Source organism: Taudactylus pleione, unplaced genomic scaffold, assembly GCF_031769625.1.
Source record: "Taudactylus pleione unplaced genomic scaffold, aTauple2 ptg000447l, whole genome shotgun sequence".
NCBI lineage: Eukaryota > Metazoa > Chordata > Amphibia > Anura > Myobatrachidae > Taudactylus > Taudactylus pleione.
In genome coordinates this window covers 3,939,479-3,963,940 of record NW_028284849.1, presented here as the reverse complement: position 1 = coordinate 3,963,940, position 24,462 = coordinate 3,939,479, and the positions used below count along the sequence as shown (strand labels likewise).

At 49.5% G+C, this 24,462-nt stretch overlaps 1 protein-coding gene across 1 annotated transcript in view; it reads right to left on the bottom strand.

The window, feature by feature from the left end:
- The window catches only part of GSE1 (Gse1 coiled-coil protein), a 439,204-nt gene that overhangs the window by 299,374 nt on the left and 115,368 nt on the right, over positions 1-24,462 (bottom strand). The window contains exon 2 of the mRNA XM_088448022.1: positions 1,939-2,086. Coding sequence (XP_088304148.1) covers positions 1,939-2,086 — 148 coding nt within the window. The remainder of the gene's footprint in view (positions 1-1,938; positions 2,087-24,462) is intronic.

Genomic DNA, 24,462 nt, shown 5'->3' with positions numbered 1-24,462 from the left:
CGCTGCTTTTTCTGGAAGGGCTGAGATCCAGCACAGCAGCTGTACATGAAAGCCAGGTATGATGGAAGAAGCATCGGAGGGGTAGAACTAACTAACGAATACCCCTTGTATCACCTCTCGCTGTATGGAAGCTTTTACATATACATTATATACACATGTTGCATCTATTTGGCTTGGTGACCCCTGAAATAAAAAATAATAAAACTACATTATAGTATATTATAGTTATATGCCACCCACTTCTTACTTTCTGAGCAATATAGCGCTGGCAAGTCTGGGTTTCTATCGAGCTTTAAACAAGACTTCTATAAGCCTGAAGCCCGTAGTGATTATTAGCATTGCTGCGAGGATCATTTCTACCTCTGCATCCTGAAGGATCAGTAAGGTGTTAGCAGAGCAGCTGCTGTACAGGTAAGGGCTGACCTCACGCTCACACAGGTGATACACCTCATTATCTCCCAGATTCACACTAAGCAACCAGCGAGAATAGGAGCAGCAGCTGGCAGACGGCCAGAGCCCGGATCCTCCCAATAACAGAAGAACAAGCTCACCTGCCTGGGATCAGGAGGGGGGGGGGGCTGGCGCAGCACCTGTCCTGCCCTTCAGGCTAAGCAGCAGCAAGTGAAGTGCTCTATGCTGCAACCTACAGCAGGGACAGATTTCTGGCTGTTACACTTCATACGCGGACCCTACATTCCTGGCCTCATCCCTGGTATAAGGTTTAATGAGCAGATTTGTATTCCCTTGTGAGGGTTATGCAGAGCGAGTACTACACCAGTTCCATTCCGTACCGTGCATGAAATCGCTGTGCGTATAACCCAGGGGCACATGTGCCTATGCAGATTTATGTGATCCTGCCACTTACACATCTGGGACGGCAGCTGGGGGAGGGAATAGGCGTTGTAGAGATGGCACAAAGCAGTAACGGCGTTTTCCCACACACACACGCAGACCGTGACACAGACGCTATTATTTGTGGGTGGTCGTGGGCATCTGCAAATGGTTCGATTATGATGCCAGCACTAACAAATTGCATCTGATGGAAGGAATGCACAGGCACCGCTGACGCCGAGAGGCGCTGTCTTTAATGCGGGTATATTATGCCTTTTGGTGCCCTCATTTTTTTTATCCATACAAAAGACATGTTCCTGCTGTAATATGGGGGAGGGGGGGGGAAATTTTTGGGCCTCAGGTGCCATTTTCCTGTTAATCTTTCTACTCAGGTGACCTCACAATCGTCTATAGGTGCCTCACAATCGTCTATAGGTGCCTCACACTGGCTGCATTCATGCAACACTCTACTCTCTACCAATAGGAGCGTTGCCAAACCTCCATGTTCTGCTGAGCATTAGGGGAGCTGTCCAGGGTACTCACAAATTGTAGCAGGAACCTGTGGACCAGAGACGCAATGTCTGTAGCTCAGAAAGGTCCCTCGCTCAGTGCGGACAGCCGTTTCCTGCCCTGAGTGTGCCTCATGCCTCAGTAATGTGCATGATATTGTGTGACTGTATGCAAAATGGCTGCTCCACCTGTGAGCGATAGGGGAATCCGTGTGCCGCTTAGTGGAATCAGACCCCAAATCTACATTACACTGGGCGGATATAAGCTATACATCTCCTACTTGTATTGCTGGTCCTGGCTGGAGACTAAGGTGTGTGTCCTGCGTGCGGGAGGACTCACCAGCCATGTGACTCTGTCCAGCAATGAGCACAACAACGTGTGACCTGTGACCGATATATCCAAAGGGAGAAAGCACGTTATACGTCCTTGCGATCTACTGCAGAACAGATACTCCACGCAGCACAGCACACTAGCATCTCATGGTGACACGTCAAGGAATTTCCCACAGGGTAGGGTCTTACAAGATATATCACATTACCGGATTACAACTTTACATACATCGGTATACAAATTTATCATGCACACGGCGCCACCTACTTGCAGTGCCTTGTTCTGCACGCGTCACATCAGAGCAGCTCTCCCAGCAAGGAGTCGGCGGGTCTTTGCTTGCTTTGAAGCTTTGTTCAAGTTCATTCAGCTGCGGTGTGCTGCGACCGGGCCCGGAAATACGGGAGGTAGTGCTGGACTGTAAGACAAGACAGCGAGTCGTCAGTATCTACTGGCAGTCATAGCAGCCAGGGGAGATAAATGTACAGCGTATAACTGGGGTCCCGCTCATCACCCTTCAATAAATTATAATCTAAGAAATCCAAATTGTAGTGATCTGCTCAGACTCTAGAACCTGTGCACAGAATATTGTGGTGCACCAAACTGTGTCACTGCCACTAAAGAACCACATACAGCCCAAATACTCTGACATCTATAACAATATACAGAGCAGAGGGAATATCACTCCACAGGTGCGATAATAAGCCATGTTCTGCATCTTCCTATAATCTAACAATAACCAGTATCTGTAATCAGTGGCGTGTCCAAGGTCTAGTTCCTACAACTCCATAGAGGATAGCGAAATGAGTTCTAGGTTCAGTTCTACGACAAAATAAAACTCGTTGATATCACCCTGGATATTAAGGGGCAGAATTGAACGTACGCCCATTTGCGAAGCTGCTCATGTGAATATATTGGCGCTGCGCTGGCTCAGAATATTGGTGCGCGCAAGTACACCAATGCAGTCATACATATTTAGATCGCTTCTACATTTACCACGGGAGGCGCGGAATGGGGGGGGGGGGGGGGACGTGAGGATAATGCTCCCTCTGTGACTCCCTGATGCATCCAAGCATCACCCACTATCCTGGCTGCATCCGCCTCATTGAACGCAGAGCGCGTTGAAGAGGTGCAGTGAGGCCGCGCTCCGCACTTATCGTTACAGCGCAGGCAGCTGGCTGGTGTGTGGCAGCGTGTATGTTAATGTCCCTGTGAAATCTGACCCAAATTGCACATTACGGCTAAGCTGCTGGCAGAAAAGCACGTTAACCCCCGAGAGACGGGCTCCAGCGCAGCAAAATGAAGGCAAATGCAATGATGTCCTCCGACTGTGCGAGAGTTAAGAGAGAGAGAGAGGGGAAACTGAGCAGCTGGTAACCTTTGTTCTTTAGAGATTTACTCACTGTGTACGAGAGCTGAGCTATGTATAATATCCTGCACAGACAAATGCACTTTACACATCACGTGCAGCAGCAACGAGGCTTGTCGCCTCTCCGTTCCAGTGTCAAGTACTAGAGAAACTCACACTGCTGGGTCTGCAGTAACGAGCGTAAACACATTCATTCTCTATGACGACATTTATATAGCATATACAGCACCCATAGACCCTCGTATATAATCATACCCACAGCTATACTGCCATATGCCCTTTGCCGCTCCAGTTTAAACTGGTAATCCGCTAGTGGCGTCACGGTCAGGATACCCATCTAGTCTGAGCTATCATTTGCAGAAACCGATCTCCACGCTCCTTATTCAGCATCAGAGCAACCTGCGCCGTCTCTTCCACCTACGTGCCCTCATAACCTGACTGGCCGCAGCGCTGAAACAGACGTAATACGCATTACAATACACTAACAAACAGAAAGTCGCCATATTAAAAGTTTGCAAAAATAATGGTTTGTTTGTCTATTTCTGCAACAAGTCTTTCAAATAAATCAAGAATAAAATGAATTATAAAAGTGACAGAATATTCCATTATGACATTCACGCCCATAGCAGTTACTTTATTTCTAACACTGTCATTATTTAGGCGGCAGAAATAACGCAAGGAATTCCTGCAATATACTCTGCACAGCCCAGAAATGCCCAGGTGGCTGTTATTATTCCGGCAGATGAGCGCAGACCCCCCCCCCCACACACACACGCACACATCTCCTGTGGTACTGTATCTGTCAGGAAATCATTCCCAGTTACACAAATGAGGAATAATTGATTTTAAAAAAGCCATCTGTTTATATACAGAGAGCATCAGCTCAATTAAGAAGGATCTGTCCCTCCCGATAAGAGCTCGTCGTCTCCATGCCCCTGTGTAAGGGACGTTTCATGCCCAGAACACGTCCTCAAAGAATCACAGCAAATTAGAGCCTGTGAGAATGATCGTGGCATTAACTTGTTAACCAACGCCAATGAGCTCTTCAAATTAAGACTAAAGATGCAGCTTCCAGCCACCTTCAGGGAGCTGTCAAGGGCAGAGGGGTCAGGATAAGTAGGTCTATGGTTAAGAGCTGCAGCAAATTGTACCAAATTGCCATCCGTGTGGCATATTGGTCCATTTAAGGCTGTCGCTAGGGAAACCGCAAAGAAATCTATAGTTCTGCTGAGTGGGCCATGGGACAAGCAATCTGCACAGTAAATAACTGGGAAAATCAGTGGATGCAATCAGGAAGCCATCATGTTCCATCACACGGTGACCTTACATCACTTACAGGACGAAGATCCTCGACAAAGGCTCCACAACTAACCCCATAAAGCCAGGGACGTATTTATGGTAGTATAGAGTCCGCCCATCTAGGAGGCATTGTTACAAGATTCTCTCTATAACATTATAATTATATACTTACATATATAGGGGTCTAGTTACTAAGCAGTGTTAGGAGACAGAGTGAAAAGTGATAAGGTGCCAGCCAATCAGCTCCTGACCATCTCACAGGCTGTGTTTGAAAAATGACAGATGGGAGCTGATTGGCTGGCACCTTATCACTTTTCACTCTGTCTCCTAACACTGCTTAGTAATTAGACCCCTTAATCTTTATGCTGCAGTAGTAAGCAGACGGTATTCCCCTTATCTAAGATATATACTTTAGCTGGCGACGGACGTAATGTAACATGGCAATGTTTCTGGTAAAGCGCAGTGACGTTACCGAACATTGCTGGTCTACGCCGTATCTCGGGAGCTCTCGGGGTCATTAGAGAGCGTAGTGCCCCCTGGAAGACTGCCACAGTGTGCCAGCCATAGGGTATCAGATGCCAGCTGCGGGCCCTTCATAGCCGGGCTCCCATGTTTGTGGAGTTCAGGCCTGGAACCCGTAGGTACATGGCCTTTATAGGCCATCATCCTGCCCCATCACTAAGTATTCTGTAGGCTTACCTTAAGTCCAAGAGAAACAGACCATGGGGGGGAAAAGTGGGTGGAGTTTGATGACAATTTGCATCATGACCCCGCCTCCGGCGGAATCGCTGTTCTCTTTTTGGTGGAGTCTCTGAGGTCACCCCTAATTGGCGGGTTTTGATGGACATACCGGCAGAACAGGCCGCTAAGCCTCGCCCTCAGTAATATTTAGGCCAGTTTATTTTTTGGAGTCACTTTTAACATCCGCTTCCCATAGGCAAAGCCCTACTGGCTGGAGTTAGCTTTAGCCAAGAGGGAGCCTGCCGTCCTGCTATACAATCTTTTATATATATTTACACTGAAGTCTTATCCAACAAGAAATGAATGGGGAGTCATATGGGCTTTGATCACACCTATACTTCTGATCAGAGAAATGCAGCAGGGTGGTGAAAGGGGATGGTCATATAGGTAACTCTCGGGAAGGGCGTGGTAACTCAAATGTCTCTCATTTGGACCAGTGCGTGATGTAAAACACGCCAGTAAGGTAGCATTAATACCTTGTGTAGCTAGTACTAGGCTGACATAAGTACACACTTGCTGAAGACTTGCAGCAAACTAATGCTACACAAGAGGCGTACAGCTCTGATAAGAGGGTGATAGCGCGCAATTCTTTTACACATGAGCAATGTACAAATCCAGAGGGTACACACAACACTATACGATATATCGTGCAATCTTGGTAATTTCAGGTCATTTGCACGACCCCGTATAGTGTGTACACACAATCTATCGTTTACACGTCTTACATCGTCCCGTTTCATGTCAGACGGGACGATGCGATGTACGATTTGGTGTATCGTGTAGTGTGTACGCAGGACATACAGGAGAAATGATTCATTGGACACAATATACCGCGCGATCAGTCCTAAGATTGCAAAATTGTGCGTTCTGGAATCGTATGATTGTAAGTGAAATTATATCGGCCGGCGCCTCGTGCGTTACATCGTTCAGGTGTGTACCCAGCTCTGCTCCCAACACTGCATCTGCCCCTATAGAATCTGAACTCTACCCCTCTGAGCCTCCACAATCATATTAACCCCATAAATGAGCTTGTGAACTTGTGCCCCCTAAACCAGCTACACAGCCCAAAACGTAAACCCCCCCCCCCATCGCTTCTGCAGGCTGCCTGCGGTGGTGGGAACATCCCTGAAAATACCTTCACAATCTATTATTCTGATATTATCCAAAGGATGCTTGGCTAATCTGTGATTATCCAGATAATGCGGTCATTATCCTCATTGGTGACATGATCCCCGTCGCCGGGTTGCACAAGGTGTCAGTTGGGGGGGGGGGGGGGGGACGGCATGCTGATGAGTGTGACCCCGGATCTTGCATGATGGAAGACAGTGAAGTGTGTGCCCCCCTCTCTCCACGGCCTGGGCAGTCTATGGCAGAAGCCGCCTCGCCTCTCTATCCCTGACACAGTGCGGCCCCAGCTGTTCTCGGTGTGTTTTGCTTGGGAAGTGGCTGATTATAATGGGCTGTTGGAGGAGACTAGCTGCAGGCACAATTACACGCGTGTTACTGTCTTCCACTTTATCTCCTGCATGGCAGGAAGGGGGGGGGGGGGGCTTGGAACAGCCTCCGTGTTGTGACAACCCGCTCTGTCTTGGCATGCTCTACCTCACACAGGAAATTCAGCATTAACCCCCTCACCGCCAGGTGAGATGTAGCCAGAAGCATAAAGGCCTAGGCGGGAGCGAGCAGGGGGTACAGAGGGGACACTTTGTGACATGCCACGTGTGGTCTGGCAGAGGCGTGTAGAATCATCATATGCCCTGGTTATTTACGGGTTGGTTTTCAGGGATTTACGGCTTCAGTGTTGGCAGATAGCACCGGTAAAAAGATTCTTCCAGTGGGGGGGGGGGGGGGGGGGAGCTGCGGTTTAGGAAAAGGAGTAATTTATTTACTTAAAGGAGGAAACCGAGAGCAGAGGAGCCAATAGGGAGACTGCTGTAACCGTCGTGGTGTAAAAGTTGCATTGTTCGATGTTGGCAGCACTCCCGGCACAGGCTGGATGTCACTTGGCAGGAGAACAGGTCGGCCTTCCAGAAAGCAGGCAAACGGCTGCTCGGCGCAGGGAACAGAAACCCACTCCCGGAGATTAACCCCTGTGTTAAGTGTGATCCTTTCACTGTGTGTTCAGCGGCCAAATGTTCCAGAACAATGAACCTGTATCCTTCCTTAGTCTAACCCAGACAGCGCGCAGACTGCTGGAATGGAAATGAATGCAAAAATGGGTGAGGGGTCCCATTAAATGGACAAACTGAAAGAACTGGGGGCAATTAGGGCAATTGTAATCTGCACTATATTAACGCTTCAGAGGAATTCACTATGTAAAATATCAGCAGCACCAGCCCCGGCAGTATGGTACCGATGGTACCAGCACCGATGTCATGGGACAGAGCAGTGGTTCTCAGATGTGGCTACACTCAGGAACCACTGCAGGCAACCAGGGGGGGTCACTGGTTACATTGCTGGTCCCGCAACTACTGAAGCCACACAGCCAATAGGAATTTATAGGTTTACTGCAGGTAGGTAGCAGCCAATAACAGTTCTGGTTTTATGGCAGCACTGTACTCGGCAAGAGAGTGCATTGAGTGGACGCCATACTGTCAGCAGGAGGGACAGGACAGGAGTTTATTAGGGACATGGCTGTAATACTGAATACTGGGAGTTTATACTGAATACTGCTCAGGTGGGTTCCTTCCCATGTCACTACACTATAGACTGGTCAAATGGGGTGATACAGCATTGGCCTCGGTGGACTGTGGGGGCACAGAAAAGGAAGGTGGTAACGTGGACTAAACGCAGTTGTGTGCAATTTGTTGCACATTTCTGCCTCCTTTACCATGTCCGAGACCGGGGGAGACGTCTCTTTAACCTGCCCCTTATATCACCCCCCAGTGGCAGCACGGCTGAACTACAAAGGGAAAGCACAGCAAAAACTTGACAGCCTTAGGGAGCACTGATCCCTATGATGACATGCATTTTCTATATACATGGTCAGCAATGGATTCAGAAACGGACATGTCGCAGTCTGCAAGGAGGGAGGAAGAGCCTCACGTGGCTTTTCTGCTGTGGGATGTCTCTCGCCCAGCAGCGCACGGTGACTGACTGCTTGCCAGGCTTGCACTGCAGAGTCTCACTGTAGAGATGGCTGGATTCATGCAGTGAGCAGGACCTGTTGTGTCACAGCAGCTCAAAGGACTGCATTAATTCCCAACAGAACACTGACACCTGGTGGTGTGCCAAAATATTGCACTATCCCACTGATGCTTACTGTATGGCGAATCAGAGACCGGTATAATACAGGTTGTAAAAGACTTTGACTTTTCCACATATGAACTATACAACCCACATTAAGCCCAGCCCATGAAAGTGCTTCTTATATGCTAAAAACAATCAGAGTCCACTTGGACGCTTTAAGGAGAATATTTAGTAGATGGGTCACACTATGAAACTGGAGGGAAGATGGCTGATGGGAAACGTAAGGGGGCTGCTGTATACAGAAATGGGTGGGTGGATCTCCCAGGTGGGGTCTCACACACACGGCTGTCCTTTTCTGCCATGCATTACCTGAACTCATGAAAAGAACCTGCGCTCTCACCTATCAGCGTTTTATAAATCGTCACATTTATGACACACGATAAATCAGAATGCCTTCCCTCTACTGTGACTGTAACGGCAAACACAGATTATACATAGATGACCTCAGATTAAACACAAAAAGTTCCCACTTCTAGAGGTAATAATCAGACCTGACTGGTTGTGCCATGTCCTCGGCTTGTTCCTAGGCCTGTACACAAGCCTTCCCTCACACCGACAGCGCAGATGTAAGGATGGTCACTGTCTAAGGGCTACATCAGCATGAAATAAGAAATGAGGAGCATCAATTAAGAGGCGAATAAACTCTCCCACGTTCAGCGCGCGATACAGGAAAATGTGGTGTCAGGTCCAATCCAATAAACCGAGGACATAAAAGAGAGAAATCTGAGATACAGGACTCACATACTGAAACGTCACTAAAGGAACAGCAAATGGGAACATTCAAAAACCTTTTGTGTACGTTTCGCAAACCGCTCCCTGCCCGCATTTTGCCCAAGCTTCCTCACAGAGGCCGATCGTTCCAATATCTCACCAAGGGGGAGATGTACTAAGCTCTGGAAAGTTATAAAGTGCAGTGTGATAAACAACCAACCAATCAGCTCCTAATGGTCATGTTACAGGCTGTGTTTGAAAAATGACAGTTGGGAGCTGATTGGCTGGTGGTTTATCACTCTCCAGTTTATCACTTTTCAGAGCTTAGTACATCTGGCCCCCACTCCTCTCTTTGCAGATAGAAAACCCTCGATGATCTGCCCTGATACTTTTATTAGCACATTCCTGAGCTACTGCCATCTTGCCACGACGGTGCGTTAACATGGACACTTATGACCGTGATGTATTTAGCTTATTAATATATGGAGGGGGTGTGCCGTGGGGTTTTCAGTGGTCCTGTAGTCCCCAATTATTATTATTATTTTTCTAAAAAATGTTAATGACTGTGGGATATAAAAAAATCTCAGAATGTCCATATAATACCACAGTGATAGTCGTCATCTTTCGGTTTACACTGCTGGGATGTTTTCTGACACTTGGAACGATGGCATCTGGCTCAAGTAGAGGGAGCCGAATACATTGTGACATTTCTAAAATCGCACCAATTATTTATTAGCAGTTATCATTCAGAGATTTACACTAATGCAATCGCAACTGCGAGCTCTCACGGACCGCAATTGCTAAAATATGCCAATAACTTCCAAAAGCTTCCCCCAGCACAGGGACACCCACTGCTGCCTTCTCATATCCGTCCGACGTGCATCAGCGTAAACATAGGGAACAACGGCGCAGATCGGGCAGCCGCGCAGCTTCTGAGTGACGTCTGACCTGCCTCATGCACTGCGCCTCTCCTGACACGCTGAGAGCTCTCATGCTGCGAAGGAGATCGCAGTGGCTAAGTTATACACGCCCATGAAACCGCGTGTAAACGGTCAGACACGGCTGCGTTATCCTCCCTCCCCCAGTTACCTTCCCCAAACGCTGACTACCTGTCGCTCACTTTGAGAATGACTCCTCTGTGCAAGCGTAATCGCAAACCAATCGCTACGCATGCGCATTACAGATTTCACGCATGAGCAATGGCGAGTAATCGCTCGATCTGCATAAATATCGGCATTGTGTAACTATGAATCAGGCCCATAGTGTACACATATTCCGCAGCGCTTTACAGAGAATATTTATACCCATCAGTCCCTGCCCCGTGGAGCTTACAATCTATGGCCCTGATTCAGAGCCGGACGCTCTGACCAGAGCGCTCGCTCTGAATCAGGGCCCACCTCCATTAAAATGGAGCGTTCTCCTGGACGCTCGTATAGCTGTGGGTCACCACCCACAGCATATACGAGCGTGCAAAAAGATGGTCGCGATGGTCTTGACCATCACGACCATCGGAACTGCGAGTGAAAGCCTGCGGTCGGGTTTCCCAGCCGCAAGGCCAGGAGTGATTTTGGCTCTATCAGTACCAAAATCACTCCCACTGACATCACTAGTGATGTCAGTGGGGCCGGCTTCAGACGGTAGGCGTTCCCATGGGAACTCCTCCGTCTGGCAGGCACGCCCACCAAAGGGGGCGTGCTGTCAATCAACATCGACAGCACGCCCCCTTTGGTGCGAGACCCGGAGCGACGGAGAGCCCGTCGCTCGCCGGGTCTCGCACATACGCACAACGGAGCTCCCTCCGTTGTGCGCATGCGCAGTGGGGGAACATCGACCCGCTTGCGTGCATACTGCCGCTCGCGAGTGGGTCTGAATGACCCCCTATGTTCCTTATCACATGGACACACACATACACAACTAACCTCCACATGGTACAATCATCAGATGTGCACTGCAACACGTCACAGAGGTACACACCTCCTATTCAAGCAATAGTCCAGGATAGAGGCCCTCATTCAGAGGCGGTCGCAAGAAGCGATCGCTCTCTCTGAATGAGGGTGGCCGCTTAATTTTTGAAGTGAAGCCTCCTGGTCGTTAGTTAAGCTGTGGGTTACCAGGGAAACCACCCCCCCCGGACCGCCTACCAAACGGGGCGAGCTGTCGATCAACATCGACAGCCGCCCCTTTGGTAACGAGCTCCGGAGTGACAGAGTTTCTCTGTCGCTTCGGGGCATGCGCACGCAAAGTACGGCCGCTGCGCGTGCGCAGGACTAACCATCCAGTCGGTTACGAGCGCGTCGGCGCTTGCGACCGACTCTGAATGAGGTCCAGAGGCCCAAGTTCGGTAACATGAACATGGCCAATTCCAGAAAATGACCCACGCGCCACAACAACATGAACAATTAAGACGTCACAGGGTTGACTCATTTAAAGTAAATTGGGAAATCAATAATTAGAAAGAAAATCGTAGGCACACATCCCCAAATATCCCGCTAGCCCCCATGCCAGGCAGACTGGGCGGTTTCCATTTTATAGGAACTATGTCAGATTAGGAAACCAGAAAATCAGCTATTTTATTCCTTTAAAGCTCATTAGAAAGCTCTGTGTCATATTGTTGGGAAGGGTTTGCAGTTTTTGGTATAATGGACAAGGGTCTTAGGGACAAGGCGGCAGCAAAGTCATCACTCCAAGAGGGGTAACCTCACCCCACTCAGCCCGGGCCGGCTCTGACAACCTCCTTTAATAGGGGAGAGCTACCTATGGCTGTGCCGTGTGTCCGGGAACACGTCTCTGTATTTTATTATGTTGTGTGCAAGTTTATTACGTTACTCGGAATCCGTCTAGAAATACAGATCCCATTACACGGCATCGGTATTGGAATCCCGACAGCGGCATCCCGACAGAGGAGGAAATCCCGATCGTCCTAAGGTAAGTATTAACTAACCTATTTCTACCCCCTAACCCTCCCTTAGGGGTGCCTAACCCTAACCTTCCCCCCAGTGCCTAAACCTAACCCCCCCCCTTCCCCGCCGCCTAAACCTAAGCCCCATGGTGGGTGCCTAACCCTAAGTCCCCCCCGGGGTGCCTAATGCTAACCCACCCTTCCGCCAGCCTAAACCTAACCTCCCGGGGGGGTGCCTAACCCTAAGTCCCCCCTGAGCACCCTAAACCTAACAAATTCCCCGCACCCCCCGCGGCTATCCGCCGAAGGGATGCCGTGCTCCCGGTATATGTCTAATGACAGGCGTCGGCATATCGACGCCCGTCTTTAGACCCTTGCCGGGTAGCCGGCTGTCGGGATTAGATCCGCCGGCTTCCCGGCTGCATGCCCATTACACACATGGGTCCTGCTCTCTGCCCGCTCTAAAGTAATGATACACCTAAAGCTGGGTACACATTAGACGAAGTGTGTACCCAGCGACGCACGCCCGAGCGATATATCGGGCGGCCCATACACACTACGCGATCTGGTGTACGGCCGCCCAATATGTCATCCCCCCCCCACTGCATCGACAAGCATGGTGACATTCCTCGTATCCTCAGATTGGCCTGCAGATAGATCTGAAGATGCGACAAACGACTCGCAGGAGCGCGCAACAGAACGTACGCATTTGACGATGTGGACGATTTATCGTTCTAATCCATCGGAAATTGGCGAATCGTACAATACATCGTCTAACGTGTACCCAGCTTAAGTCCTTCTGCAGAATGGTAGTGCCCGGACACGGCTCCGCCGTTCTATTCTCATTTGAAAGCATTTCATACCTGTGCTGCTCCGCAAATAGAGGAGAACCAGTGTACCAGGGAGACCTTCGCTCCGCACAACTCTACGCCTCCGCCATCACTAAAGGTGCATACACACTAGACGATATGCTCCATGAGCGATATCGTCTAGTGTGTCCCCGGCAGGCTGTGCTCAATGTCGTTCATGACATTGAGCACAGCCGCTGAACGATATCATTAACGATATCGTTCAGCGCCGGGCTCTCTCCCCCATTCCCTGACATGCAGCAACCTGACGACATCGTCAGGTTGGCCTGCATGTCAGCCCGATGAACGATGATGACGAACGACCCGCGGGAACGCGCGTCGTCGTTATCGTTCATCTTTTTGGGCTTAAAAATGGACGATAAAGTGGACGACTGAACGATAACGATATCGTTATAGTTCAGTCGTCCACTTTATCGCCCAGTGTGTACGCACCTTAACTGCTGCTCCTATGTAGATGTGGCTCTGCATAAAGCAATGCATCCTGGGAGGAAGCCTGCCAGCCCTGCACCAGTCCCAGCATACTGCATCTGCTCCTTGCAGCGCGGGTTCTGCACATTGGAAAGGACCCAGTGATCAGCTCCTCCTGGTGCAGTCGCTGCTCCCCCTGTAACATCACAGCTACAATAAACCAGTTAAGTAGAAATAACAGACCAGACCGTTGTCTTTAAGTCCCTGGAATGAACCCAGATAAATTTAATGGAGCAGTCAAAGGGGAGATACAAAGCTATGAACTTACTGCGACCTCTCCCAACACGGCGCCATTAACCTTCTCGCTCTTTATGGAAGGTGCACATATTAGATTTCCTTTCCTGGCGCTTGAGGCCGCTCCCTATAAGGGAGAAGATTTCAGCAGACCGCCACATGCAGCAATTCTACCTGCCGGCCTGGCCACTGTATAGCATGCAGCCCGGATCTACAGCAGTCTTATCTACAGCCAGTCCCATCGGACAATCTATTAATGGGTCTGTGTCTGCAGTCACTGAGCGACGGAAAATACTGTGCCCACGAGATGCACTCAGCCCACACAACAAACGTATAGACCTGGGATCATTGTGCCATCCGCATGTGTGCCAACAAACTCCGCCGTGTAAACGAGCGGACTGCAGAACATGTGACCAGATGCACAAATAGTAATTATAGCTTTAATGCTGGGAACACACTGAGGGCCTGATTCAGAACCGCTCGCTCTGAATCAGGGCCGGGCTTTTTTTTTTTTTTTTGGTGCGGCCTCTTGGCCGCTCGCATAGCTGTGGGTGACCACCCACAGCTATTGCGAGCGGCCAGGATGATAGTCACGATGGTCAAGACCATCACGACCATCGGGTTTGCGACGAGACCCTTGTGGTAGGGTATCGTTCATCACAAGCCTCAGAGAGCTTTCGGCTCTAACAGAGCCGGAAGCTCTCCACTGACATCACTTGTGATGTCAGTGGGGCCGCCCCCAAACAGCAAGCGTTCCCTCTGGAACGCCTCCGTTTGGGCAGCCACCCCCCTGCCCGCCCACCAAACGGGGCGAGCTGTCACTCAACATCGACAGCTCGCCCCCTTTGGTGCTAGACTCGGAGCGACGGATTGCCCGTCGCTAGCCGGGTCTCGTGCATGCGCACGACGGAGCCGGCTCCGTCGAACGCATGCGCTGTGGACCACCATCGACCCGATTGCGAGCGCTCAGTGCTTGCGACCGGGTCTGAATCAGGCCCTGAGACCGATCCACCATCAGAGTTGTGATTGGTAAGCTATAGACACTTAAAAATCCGACCATCGATATGCCTGTGCCGACATCACAACTGGGCAGGCATTTAAATTTGCCCACCCAATTGAGATGTCAGTGAGGGCGGTCCCTGCAGCCAGTGTACGGGCGGTCGCACACACACATGCACCGATATATCTTTCAGATATATCAGCATCAGCTGTGCTGCGGGTCCGACCTGATATGTCTGTGAGCGACGTCATTCAGACATAGGGTGTACACATCCCGCCGATGCACTCATGAAATATCGTTCGTCAATCATGAGAACAATATATCGACAAGTGTGTACCCAGCATAAGTTTCATTAACAACAACAACAAAAGCGAAGGCGCCGGCTGAAAGAATAAGAGACTGCACCGCTGGCCAGAACGGGCCAGCGGCAGAAGAATGCGGCTGAGGACCGGAAAAGACTGCGGGGGGTGGAAAGTGAAGAGCTAACAAAGCCCCCCCCCCCCCCCCCGCAGCATCTTCCACCATAGCAGGAAGGCCCTCTGTGAGGCCTACTATTAACCCCTCCCTAGACCACCAGGGTTGTCGGGCACTAGGCCCGTGGGGTAAATCAGGCAATATGCCTGTGTGCATATAGGCGGGGACAAGGTCCGGGCTACATAGGGGGCATTAGGCCCAATATAAGGTATCTGCCCCCCAAAATAGGTGAGAGTGACCTGGGGGTTAGGCCCAGGTCACTAAAAGATAAATAGGTGGGTCACCCCAAGCATGTGGGGTAGTGTATACAAGGTTTTGGTTTCGGACGATGGTCTGGCTCCTATATTTTTAAGCTGGCTACCAGATTTTAGAACTATTTGTCGAGCCCTGTGTTCTGCCCCTTGGCTGATGCCCACAGATGTTTTGGTCATGGTAGCAGGTGGTGATGTTGGGCTCAGTCTCTGGGTTGCCCACGGCAATAACAGGAAGAGCCTGCAGCCTTGTGCACCGTAAGCCGTGACTGTACATCTACAGTAGGTTATTCAGGAATCGCACTATGCCTACCTGGCTGCACCGAGTAACGCAACATGCAAGAGGTTCTGCAGCGGCTGAGTACTGGATGGCTCCAAAACTAGACTAGCCAGATAAGGGTTTCATAAGCTATTGTATGGGAGTGTTGGTTGGCGAGCGATGATCTGGGCATCTCACTTCGTGTAAACCAGAGCAGCTGGCCAACGATAGTAACAAACTAGTAGTTCTAGTGTGTAGACGCAAGTCGCGGATTCGTGTAAGCTCTACCCGCCAGGAGCATTTACATTGGATTACTGCTCAGGGCGCTTAAAGCGTTAATACCGCTGAGCAGATTGTGTTTTCTTTCATCTCGTCCCCACCAGCAGGTCGGAAGGTACACATTGAAAAACATAAAGACACACAGACTCCGAGATATAACAAGGGCTCTGCTAAGTGTTTACGGTGGAAATGGGAAAGAGATGTCCCCCCGCTCGCTGTATTGTTCCCGATGCCTCATAACCCCCCCTCCTCACGCTGGGGAGGCAGGACTGGGTTTTATGTCTTTCACTCCTCGGCAATTAAACGCTGCGCAGGCAGGTTCAGGAGCCGCTCGTTAGGACGAGAAGCTCTGAGCAAGCGTTTACCTCCAGGGTGTGACATACAATGGGGGAAAGAGGAGACTGCTGCGTTAACAGCTCTCCCCCCACCCCCAGCCCCCTCATGCTAACGCACGCGCTCCCCTCCTCGCCTGAGCACTAACGTCAAAGAGATTAAATCCGCTTGCATACAAGTTCAAGTCGAGACGAAGGCAGCCTTGGAGATTTGCTGAAGGAGCCGCTTAACACTTCCCGGGGAAAAATGAGCCGCTCTTTCATTTGTGCCGATTCCCTTTCCACCCTGTGCCAGTAACTGGGCGATAGATCATCCCTGACAGGGGAGAGATTTACCATGGGTGACTGCAGGGACATTATACCGAATAATTATTGATTGCGAGACACACAAAACGCACCCCGACCGGTCCTGTTCCCTCCAAACATAATAGTTAGGTCATAGGTATATAGGAAACAGAAGGGAGATGGAAATAAAAAGATCCCTAAAGGCTTCATCAAAAAGCCACCGTACAGGGCTGCATGGAGAATATGCTGTTTAGTGCAACCCTAAACGTGTTGTTTTTTAACATGTTCAGTATTTAACACCATAATTTCCACAACGCAAAAGTAACAATGTAGACAGACAATTTAACTCATAGGTCACCTGGACTGGCCTCATAATGATTGCCACAATCATAGTGCAAAGCTGGGTACACGGAATACCATCGGGAAACCGGCTTCCCGAATGTCATATCCCGGCGAGGGCGAAATGCTGGGCGTCTATATCTAGACGCCTGTCATTTCCCCGATGCCGGGAGACAGGCGCCCGGCATCCCGATCGTAGGGATGCCGGGCGCCGCCAGCATCCCGGGGGGGACTTAGGGTTAGGCGGCACCCCCCCGGGAGGGTTAGGCTAGGGGGAGGGAGGGTTAGGTACCCCCGGGGGGGACTTAGGGATAAGGCAGCGGGGAAGGGGGGGTTAGAGTTAGGCACTTGGGGGGGAGGTTAGGGTTAGGCACCCCTAAGGAGGGTTGGGTTAGGTTAGTTCATACTTACCTTAGCGACGATCGGGATTTCCAGCGCTGTTGGGCTTCCGCTGCCGGGAACTCTGCTTTTGTCGGCCAGGCGCTGCCAGGAATCATACCAATTCCCGGGTACACACCTAAAGGTTATATCTGCAGATGATGATTGTCCATACACACTGACCAGGTACCTACATCTGTCATCTGCTGGCCTCCGCTGCAAGTGGTGACTGGTATCTCTGGTCCACACTGGCCGACAGGCCCGCGATATACTGGCCGATCAACTGATCAGCCAATGTATCCGACAGTGTGTACCCAGCTTAAATGCATCGCCCCCACATAATCCAGGCTTCCCCGAATTGGGGTAGAAGACAAATGGGCAATGGACAGAAACTTATCACTGGACTGTGAGGTCAATATACAGTAATGATTCAGTTTCTCGCTATAAAAAGGACAATAATCCTGACTCATGGTTTTTTAAACTGGGAGTTTGTTGGGGTCTTGGAAGGTGTGTGTGTACACAGATATCTCTATCCATCTATCTATATATGCAAAATCTTCCATACTGTATAATGACAAGACATCAAAGGGCACTAGCCTGACACAATATAGCTTATGCTTCTAAATATAGAACATGCTCCTGTTATCACCCAGGCAGGTTAATATTTTACGCTTATTGATTTACAAATCACTGCGTTTCTATAAAAACAGCCCGGTCTCCCTTGGTATCTCCTGCTCCATTTGCCGATGCAGTTAAACACTGAACGCCAGTTGCCATCATGCGTTCTAATGTCCGTAAATCACTGGTCCGAGTAGCTATTTGCAATATATCGAAAATGAATAACCAAGGAGACCGAACGAGAAGCAGCAATAATACTCCGGCAGCTCCAACAATTATATAACAATAAAACTGAGATTGTACTAAATGTTATCCACGCAAGATATCCGTCCGCTGCAGACTTCAGGAAGTTATGTCTAAACGTAAATTTAAATGATGCAATCGCTTTATGATGTCTGAACGCTACACTGAGAGACGTGTGCAAGAATCTATCTGCTAGCAAGGCCTGGGTCATCAATCAGGCTCACTATTCAAAGCTGGAGGGAAAAATCTGCACAACGCTCCACACTAATCTGATTACAAAGCTATAATCCTCTCCGGAAGCAGAGATGCTGCCGTTACCTATTACCCAATACTGGTATATATGGACAGGAGCCAGGGTACACTAACCATTTCCTGATGTCTGCTTGTCAAGATGTTCTGCAGCAGCTGGAGAGGAAGCTACAAAAGGCTTCAATCAGACATTAACGCTACCTACCAGCCACAGCAACAAGTGACCTCCCAAAGAGGTTCAATTTCTTGCAACACAACCACAATCAGAGGTAATAACCTCCATGCTGGCCAGAAAACTTTCCCCACTCTATACCCCCTCCAATGCTTTCACCCCCCTCCCCCTCATCACTTCTAGGGATGGACTTCAGAAGCCCAGCATCAAATGGTAGCTGACCTTCCGACATCAAATCTCGAGATATGATGGCTACTAGCCAGCATAACGCAACCATTCAATGGTATATACAGCGACGGTTTTAGTGTGCGCTTGGGCAGAAGCTATCAGGACTTCGCGCATGTGCACATTAGTTGAACTGCAGACACCCCTTCCGGGTCTCCACAGCTGCACAGAGGAAACCAGCCCTCGCATGGGCATGGTAAAGCTGCAACCGATGGCTGGCAACCACTGAATACCCACAATTTAATGGAGAAATTACTTCCATCGAATTGGGAACATCGATGGTTGCTAACCACTGGCTTTCGAAGTCCATCTCTAATCACTTGTCAGGTCCTGGCTTAGCACTCCCTCTAGTGGCAGAGGGAATTAATACATGTAGCACAGAAAATATGAATGTCCTATAATTCTTACCATGTCATACACTGACTGAAGTGTTACATCGCAAACTGGTCCCATTGAGAGCAGAGGGCCTGATTCAGAGCCGCTCGTAAGCGGCCGCTCGTTCGCTCCGAGCGATGTTCGCACATCTGCGCATGCGTATGGGTTTTAGTACGCATGCGCGAACCAGTCAGTGCGGTCGAAAATCGCGTGCTCGCAAAATAGCGAATGCCTGCTAATTTGAGTGACAGGATGAGGCGTTTGTGGGTGGTAACAGGGGAAGGTGCTTGAAAATGGGGAGTGGAGATCCGAACGCAAGCGTGCCAAACGGTCAAAACGGGCGTTTTAAGGGTGTGCATAATTAACAAAGCAGCGTCATAGGCCACGTCAGTTGGGTGTCTTTTAGCCAGAACTGCTCGCATGATTGCGGTAGGAAAATGCAACCACAAGAATAGCGAGCAGTTCATTCGCCTTTCAATGTACTCGATTAATCTAATAAATAGCGGAGATGACGTATGATGCTATCGGCCAGGGGGCGTTTTTTACAAAAAAAACGTCCGCATGTTTTGTTCGCTCGTTCAGACATAGAGGCGTCAACAGACCGCAAAGAGCGAACGGTCAATTTAAATAACCAGCCCTTTTTTCTGGACGAGCGAGCGCAAATAGCATCCGGCTCTGAATCAGGCCCAGTGTCCGGAAACTACCAAATGCATTTCTTGTAACATTTAAGTTCCACAACCTCTGCTGTGTGTCCTCCAAACACATCCATATCCTTTACACTTTTAGCGCTATTTTCCCCCCGACCATGGCGAAGAACCGACAACACGGATGGCACAGTATAATGACAGCCAGGAGGGCGGTTGTATAAAGCGCTGAGATAAGAAGCCCAGTTTAGCTATTACTGACCACAGCCCATGCTGTCCAAACCATCAGCATCTCTGCCTTCAGGTCGCTCATTCCGGCTGGCTCCACGGTGCCTGGCCTGCGTAGGAGGCAGCCTGACCGAGCCAACAGAAACCTATCATTAGCTGCCAGGCCCAGCCGCGCCACCTCCCTCACTCAGCCCAAACACAGACGCTACAAGCTTCCCAACTCAGCTAGGAAGCCTTGAAGTCTGTGATGCAGAGAAGAGGGAAAGCATAGGCATTACTGTTTATTAGGTGCATCTTACCCATAGCTGAGTGCTCCCCTATTACCCTCATAACAGCCCGAATGCATCGCTGTCTGGTACGGTGCAGGGTTTGGGGCCCGTGTCACTCCAGAAAACTGGACTCTCGTTTTAGGTTTATGTTCTGTAAACTACAATGTTGCACGTGGACAGTTGGCTTCTTAGAGAGCCCATCTGCAGAGGGCTAGATTCATTGGTTCTGTGAAAGGACGCACTCGGTGATAGGGTTATGTTGTGAAAGTAACTGGGTCTCCTCCGAAGTACTCTCTGAACCTGATTTTGTATTGTATTCAGGGCATCTAGTGACAACCAAAATCCATTTCCAGGCACCTGATGGGCAGAACATTCACAAATCGTACATCATCCAAAACTTACTTTATTCATGCCATCGGCTTCATTAAAGGCCATGATAGCCTCCTACTTCTAGGTGGCACTGCTGGCAGGATGGAACTATAACCTCATACGGTTTGTCCTCCAGAGTGAAGCAGCAGGATTCAGGATGCTGTGAGAGATTGTGATGTCCAGGGACGTGCAGTCAGGGTAGGCAGGCGAGACAGAGCCTCCCCTGTCATACTACTGAGATTTAATATAAAAATTATTCGAATAATACAAAGAAGATATTTATAAAACTTATAAACATCTTCTTCATTTAATGTAATCATTTTTACAGTTAACACTCACCAGCTTTGTGGCGATCCCTGGGACTGCAGGAAGACAAGAGATGAGGCAGCAACCACTCAGCCTCGCTTCTGTATGGTAAGGCACTGCTTGCAGAGCTGGGGGCGGGGCCACACCACGGGTATTAAGCTTCATAGAAAGAGATATAATAGAGGCATGCCTCTGAGTATGGGGGGGTGTGTCTTGAGCACTAATGGACACCTTGGATTTGTCATGTGACCAGGAAGTGCACTGCAGTTTTTAGAGATCAGAGCTCAGTCAGCAGCAGCAAGAGAAGACACAGTGATGCAGGTAGGAGAATCAATGGACACTGAAGCTTAGTGTAGTGAGGGGAGAGTTACAGTGAGTAGGTGGTGAGACAGGCTCCCAGCACTCAGACCCATCTCCATGTGTGCCTCCCCAGCCATTGACCTCATTGCACATTACTAGTGGGGTTGGAGAGAGATAAGTGTACGGAGATAAAGTACCAATCTATCAGCTCCTGTCACTTTACAGGCTGTGTTTGAAAAATGAGTTAGGAGATGATTGGTTGGTACTTTATCTCCCTCCACTTTATCTCTCTCGAAGGCTTAGTATATAGACCTGTGTCACTTAATCTAGTTCAATCAAAACTCAGTTGGGTCACTATCTGTATTTCTCATCGCTGACAGAGCACGTGTTGTGTGTAATAGACTGACTGTAGTCTGCCTTATTTGTTAAGCTGCATACACACACAACGATTCTTTTGAACGATCGTTTAACGATAATCATTTGAAAAAAATCATTCACTTTGAGTCAAACGATGAACGATTATCGTTCATGCGCGTTCACGTTTGTAGTTCAGTCAGACTTGTCAACTCAACGATTCTCATTAAGTTAATATGCAAAAATCATTTGTAGTTCAAAAAAATCGTTCATTACACTTTAAAAAAATCTGACAGATCTGACAGAAAATCGTTCACAAAATCGTTGGTAACAAAATCGTTGTGTGTGTGCAGCTTTAGTCATTTATTTAGCTAATAAACTCAGAATGTGAATCATTTTTGCCTTGGGCCCCTCAGTGGCACTGGAGACGGCGGCATGATCTCGCAGGAGTGGTAGTGGGTAAGGGAAGTATGGAGTGTTCCGGGGGCAGATACTGCCCAGCTGAAGAAAGCCGTGGCCCTGATAATCCGGGTAAGCAATATTATTATATACAAAAATATTACATACATCTAGTGTGTCATTATTATCGTCACCTTTTACTTATGTATTCATTTTAGATGAGGCGCAATGGGGGTTGAGAAGGGGAGTATAGGATGGCAAAAAGAAACGACCCGGAGGGCCCAAAATGTAAATCTGGTCCTGATTGTGACATCACCGGCCCCGCGCCTGTGTATGAATTACATTGGGCAAGTTTGTCCAGCTATCAGTCGCTCTGTACATATCTCTGTGATAGAGAACATGAAGGACATATTTAGTTATACATATAGGGTCTCATTCAGACCCGGTCGCAAGCGCCGATGCGCTTGCAACCTGGTCGATGGTCCCCACAGAGCATGCGCACGATGGAGCCGGCTCCGTCGCGCGCATGCGCTTGACCCGGCTAGCGACGGGCGCTCCATCGCTAGGGGTCTCGTAGCAGACGGGGCGAGCTGTCGATGTTGAGTGACAGCTCGCCCCGTTTGCTGGGCGGGCCGGGGGCGTGCCCGCCCAAACGGAGGCGTTCCAGTCGGAACGCTTGCCATTTGGGGGCGGCCCCACTGACATCATTGATGAGGTCAGTGGGGAACTTCCTGCTCAAACAGAGCAGGAAGTTCCCTGGGGCTTACGAGTGCCCAGACCCAACTTTAGGGTCTGGTTGTAAGCCCCGATGGTCGCGATGGTGAAGACTATCGCGACCATCACCCTGATCGCAACCTGGAGGCAGCACTTCAAAACAAGAAGTGCCCACCCTCATTCAGAGTGAGCGATCGCTTCTTGCAATCTACTCTGAATGAGGGCCATAGACTCCATAGACTATTTTATGCATAATATTCAGCTTATTAATATGCAGACTTTCATACACATCCTCACACAGGGGCTTACTTGCTCCTTAGTAATGTCCATTTCCAACTTGATTAAGAGGGAAACAGAACGTCTCACTTGCACGTCCCTCATATATATTACGTCAGCTGCCGCACTGGTAGTTCTGCTGACGTATCGGTGACGCATCAGCTGCAGACTAGTGCACCGAATAACTACAAGTGAAATAGTGCCGCTGAGAGATGGGAGTACCTCTGTATCACCCACATATACAGCAGCACAATTCTGTTTTTTTTAGAAAAACAAACTACTAAGCAGGTGACCACCTTATCTAGCCTCTAGTGGGTGCGACTGTCCAGTTAGTGCGCGCTGGAGGAGGACTTCCGCCAGCGGAATGGCGCTACCCTGCGGACAGGAAGCCAGCTGCACACACGCTATCTCTAGCAGCAATGTCCATAAGCCACTTCTCTCGCAGCCTGAATTGTGATCCTTTATAATCCTCTGTATTAATGAGATTTTCTCCCTCTCTGGAACTCTGCTTCGTTAATCCGAAACAAATCAGAGTTTGCCAGTGAACATCTGGACGTTATATTCTGTGTATCGGACACCGGCAACATGGAACCTGCAGGTACGGGCATAGCCTTAATGGAAGGAACAAGTTTTGGAAGATGGGCTGGTGGGTTATCAAACTGTAGTGTACAGATCCCCTTCAGTCGATGTACCTGGAAGTGACGTGGAGTGAGGGCGGAAGTGTGGTTACATGCCCATAAACACCACCAATAGAAGAAAGTTGTCCCCTCGCAGGCTTGCTTCGCTCGCCAAGCTTCGGGCGCGGTGGCTCGCTTTGCTCGCCACAGGTTTATATTCCCCCTCTATGCCCACGTGGATAGTGACTAATGACGTTGGACAGTAACGGATGATGTCAAGGTACACCTACTGAAGGGGATCTACCCGCTATCGTTATCACACCGTGCAAAGGAGGCTGCTACTTCAACACAGTTTACAGAAGAAGTAAGAATAGGCCATTATCACAAATGTGACCCTAGAGATGAATGCAAACATCAACTGTGGCTGGGCATGCTGGTATGTCTGGTGTAGCACAAAACGTATTGGATGGTGATGTCACAGAAAGGTCTATTTACTAAGCAGTGTTAGGAGACAGAGTGAAAAGTGATAAGAAAGTGATAAGGTGCCAGCCAATCAGCTCCTAACTGTCATCTCACTGGCTGTTACTTGGTAAATAGACCCCATAGTCTATGTAACAGGAGAGAGATCTTCTATATCATATTGACAATTTCCAGGACAAAGCTCCATCTGTGAGACCCAGGGAGCATGTCACATTGAACACCACTGCCTTAGAGTAACAGAGGATGGAAATAGTGTACTCTGGGCCCGATTCAGACCCGTTCGCAAGTGCTGAGCGCTCGCAACCGTGTCGATGGTGGCCCAGAGCGCATGCGCACGATGGAGCCGGCTCCGTCGTGCGCATGTTTGAGACCCGGATAGCGACGGGCAATCCGTCGCTCTGGGTCTCGCACCAAAGGGGGCGTGCTGTCGGTGTTGGGTGGCTTCCCAGACGGAGGCGTTCCCATGAGAACGCCTACCATTTGGGGGCGGCCCCACTGACATCACAAGTGATGTCAGTGG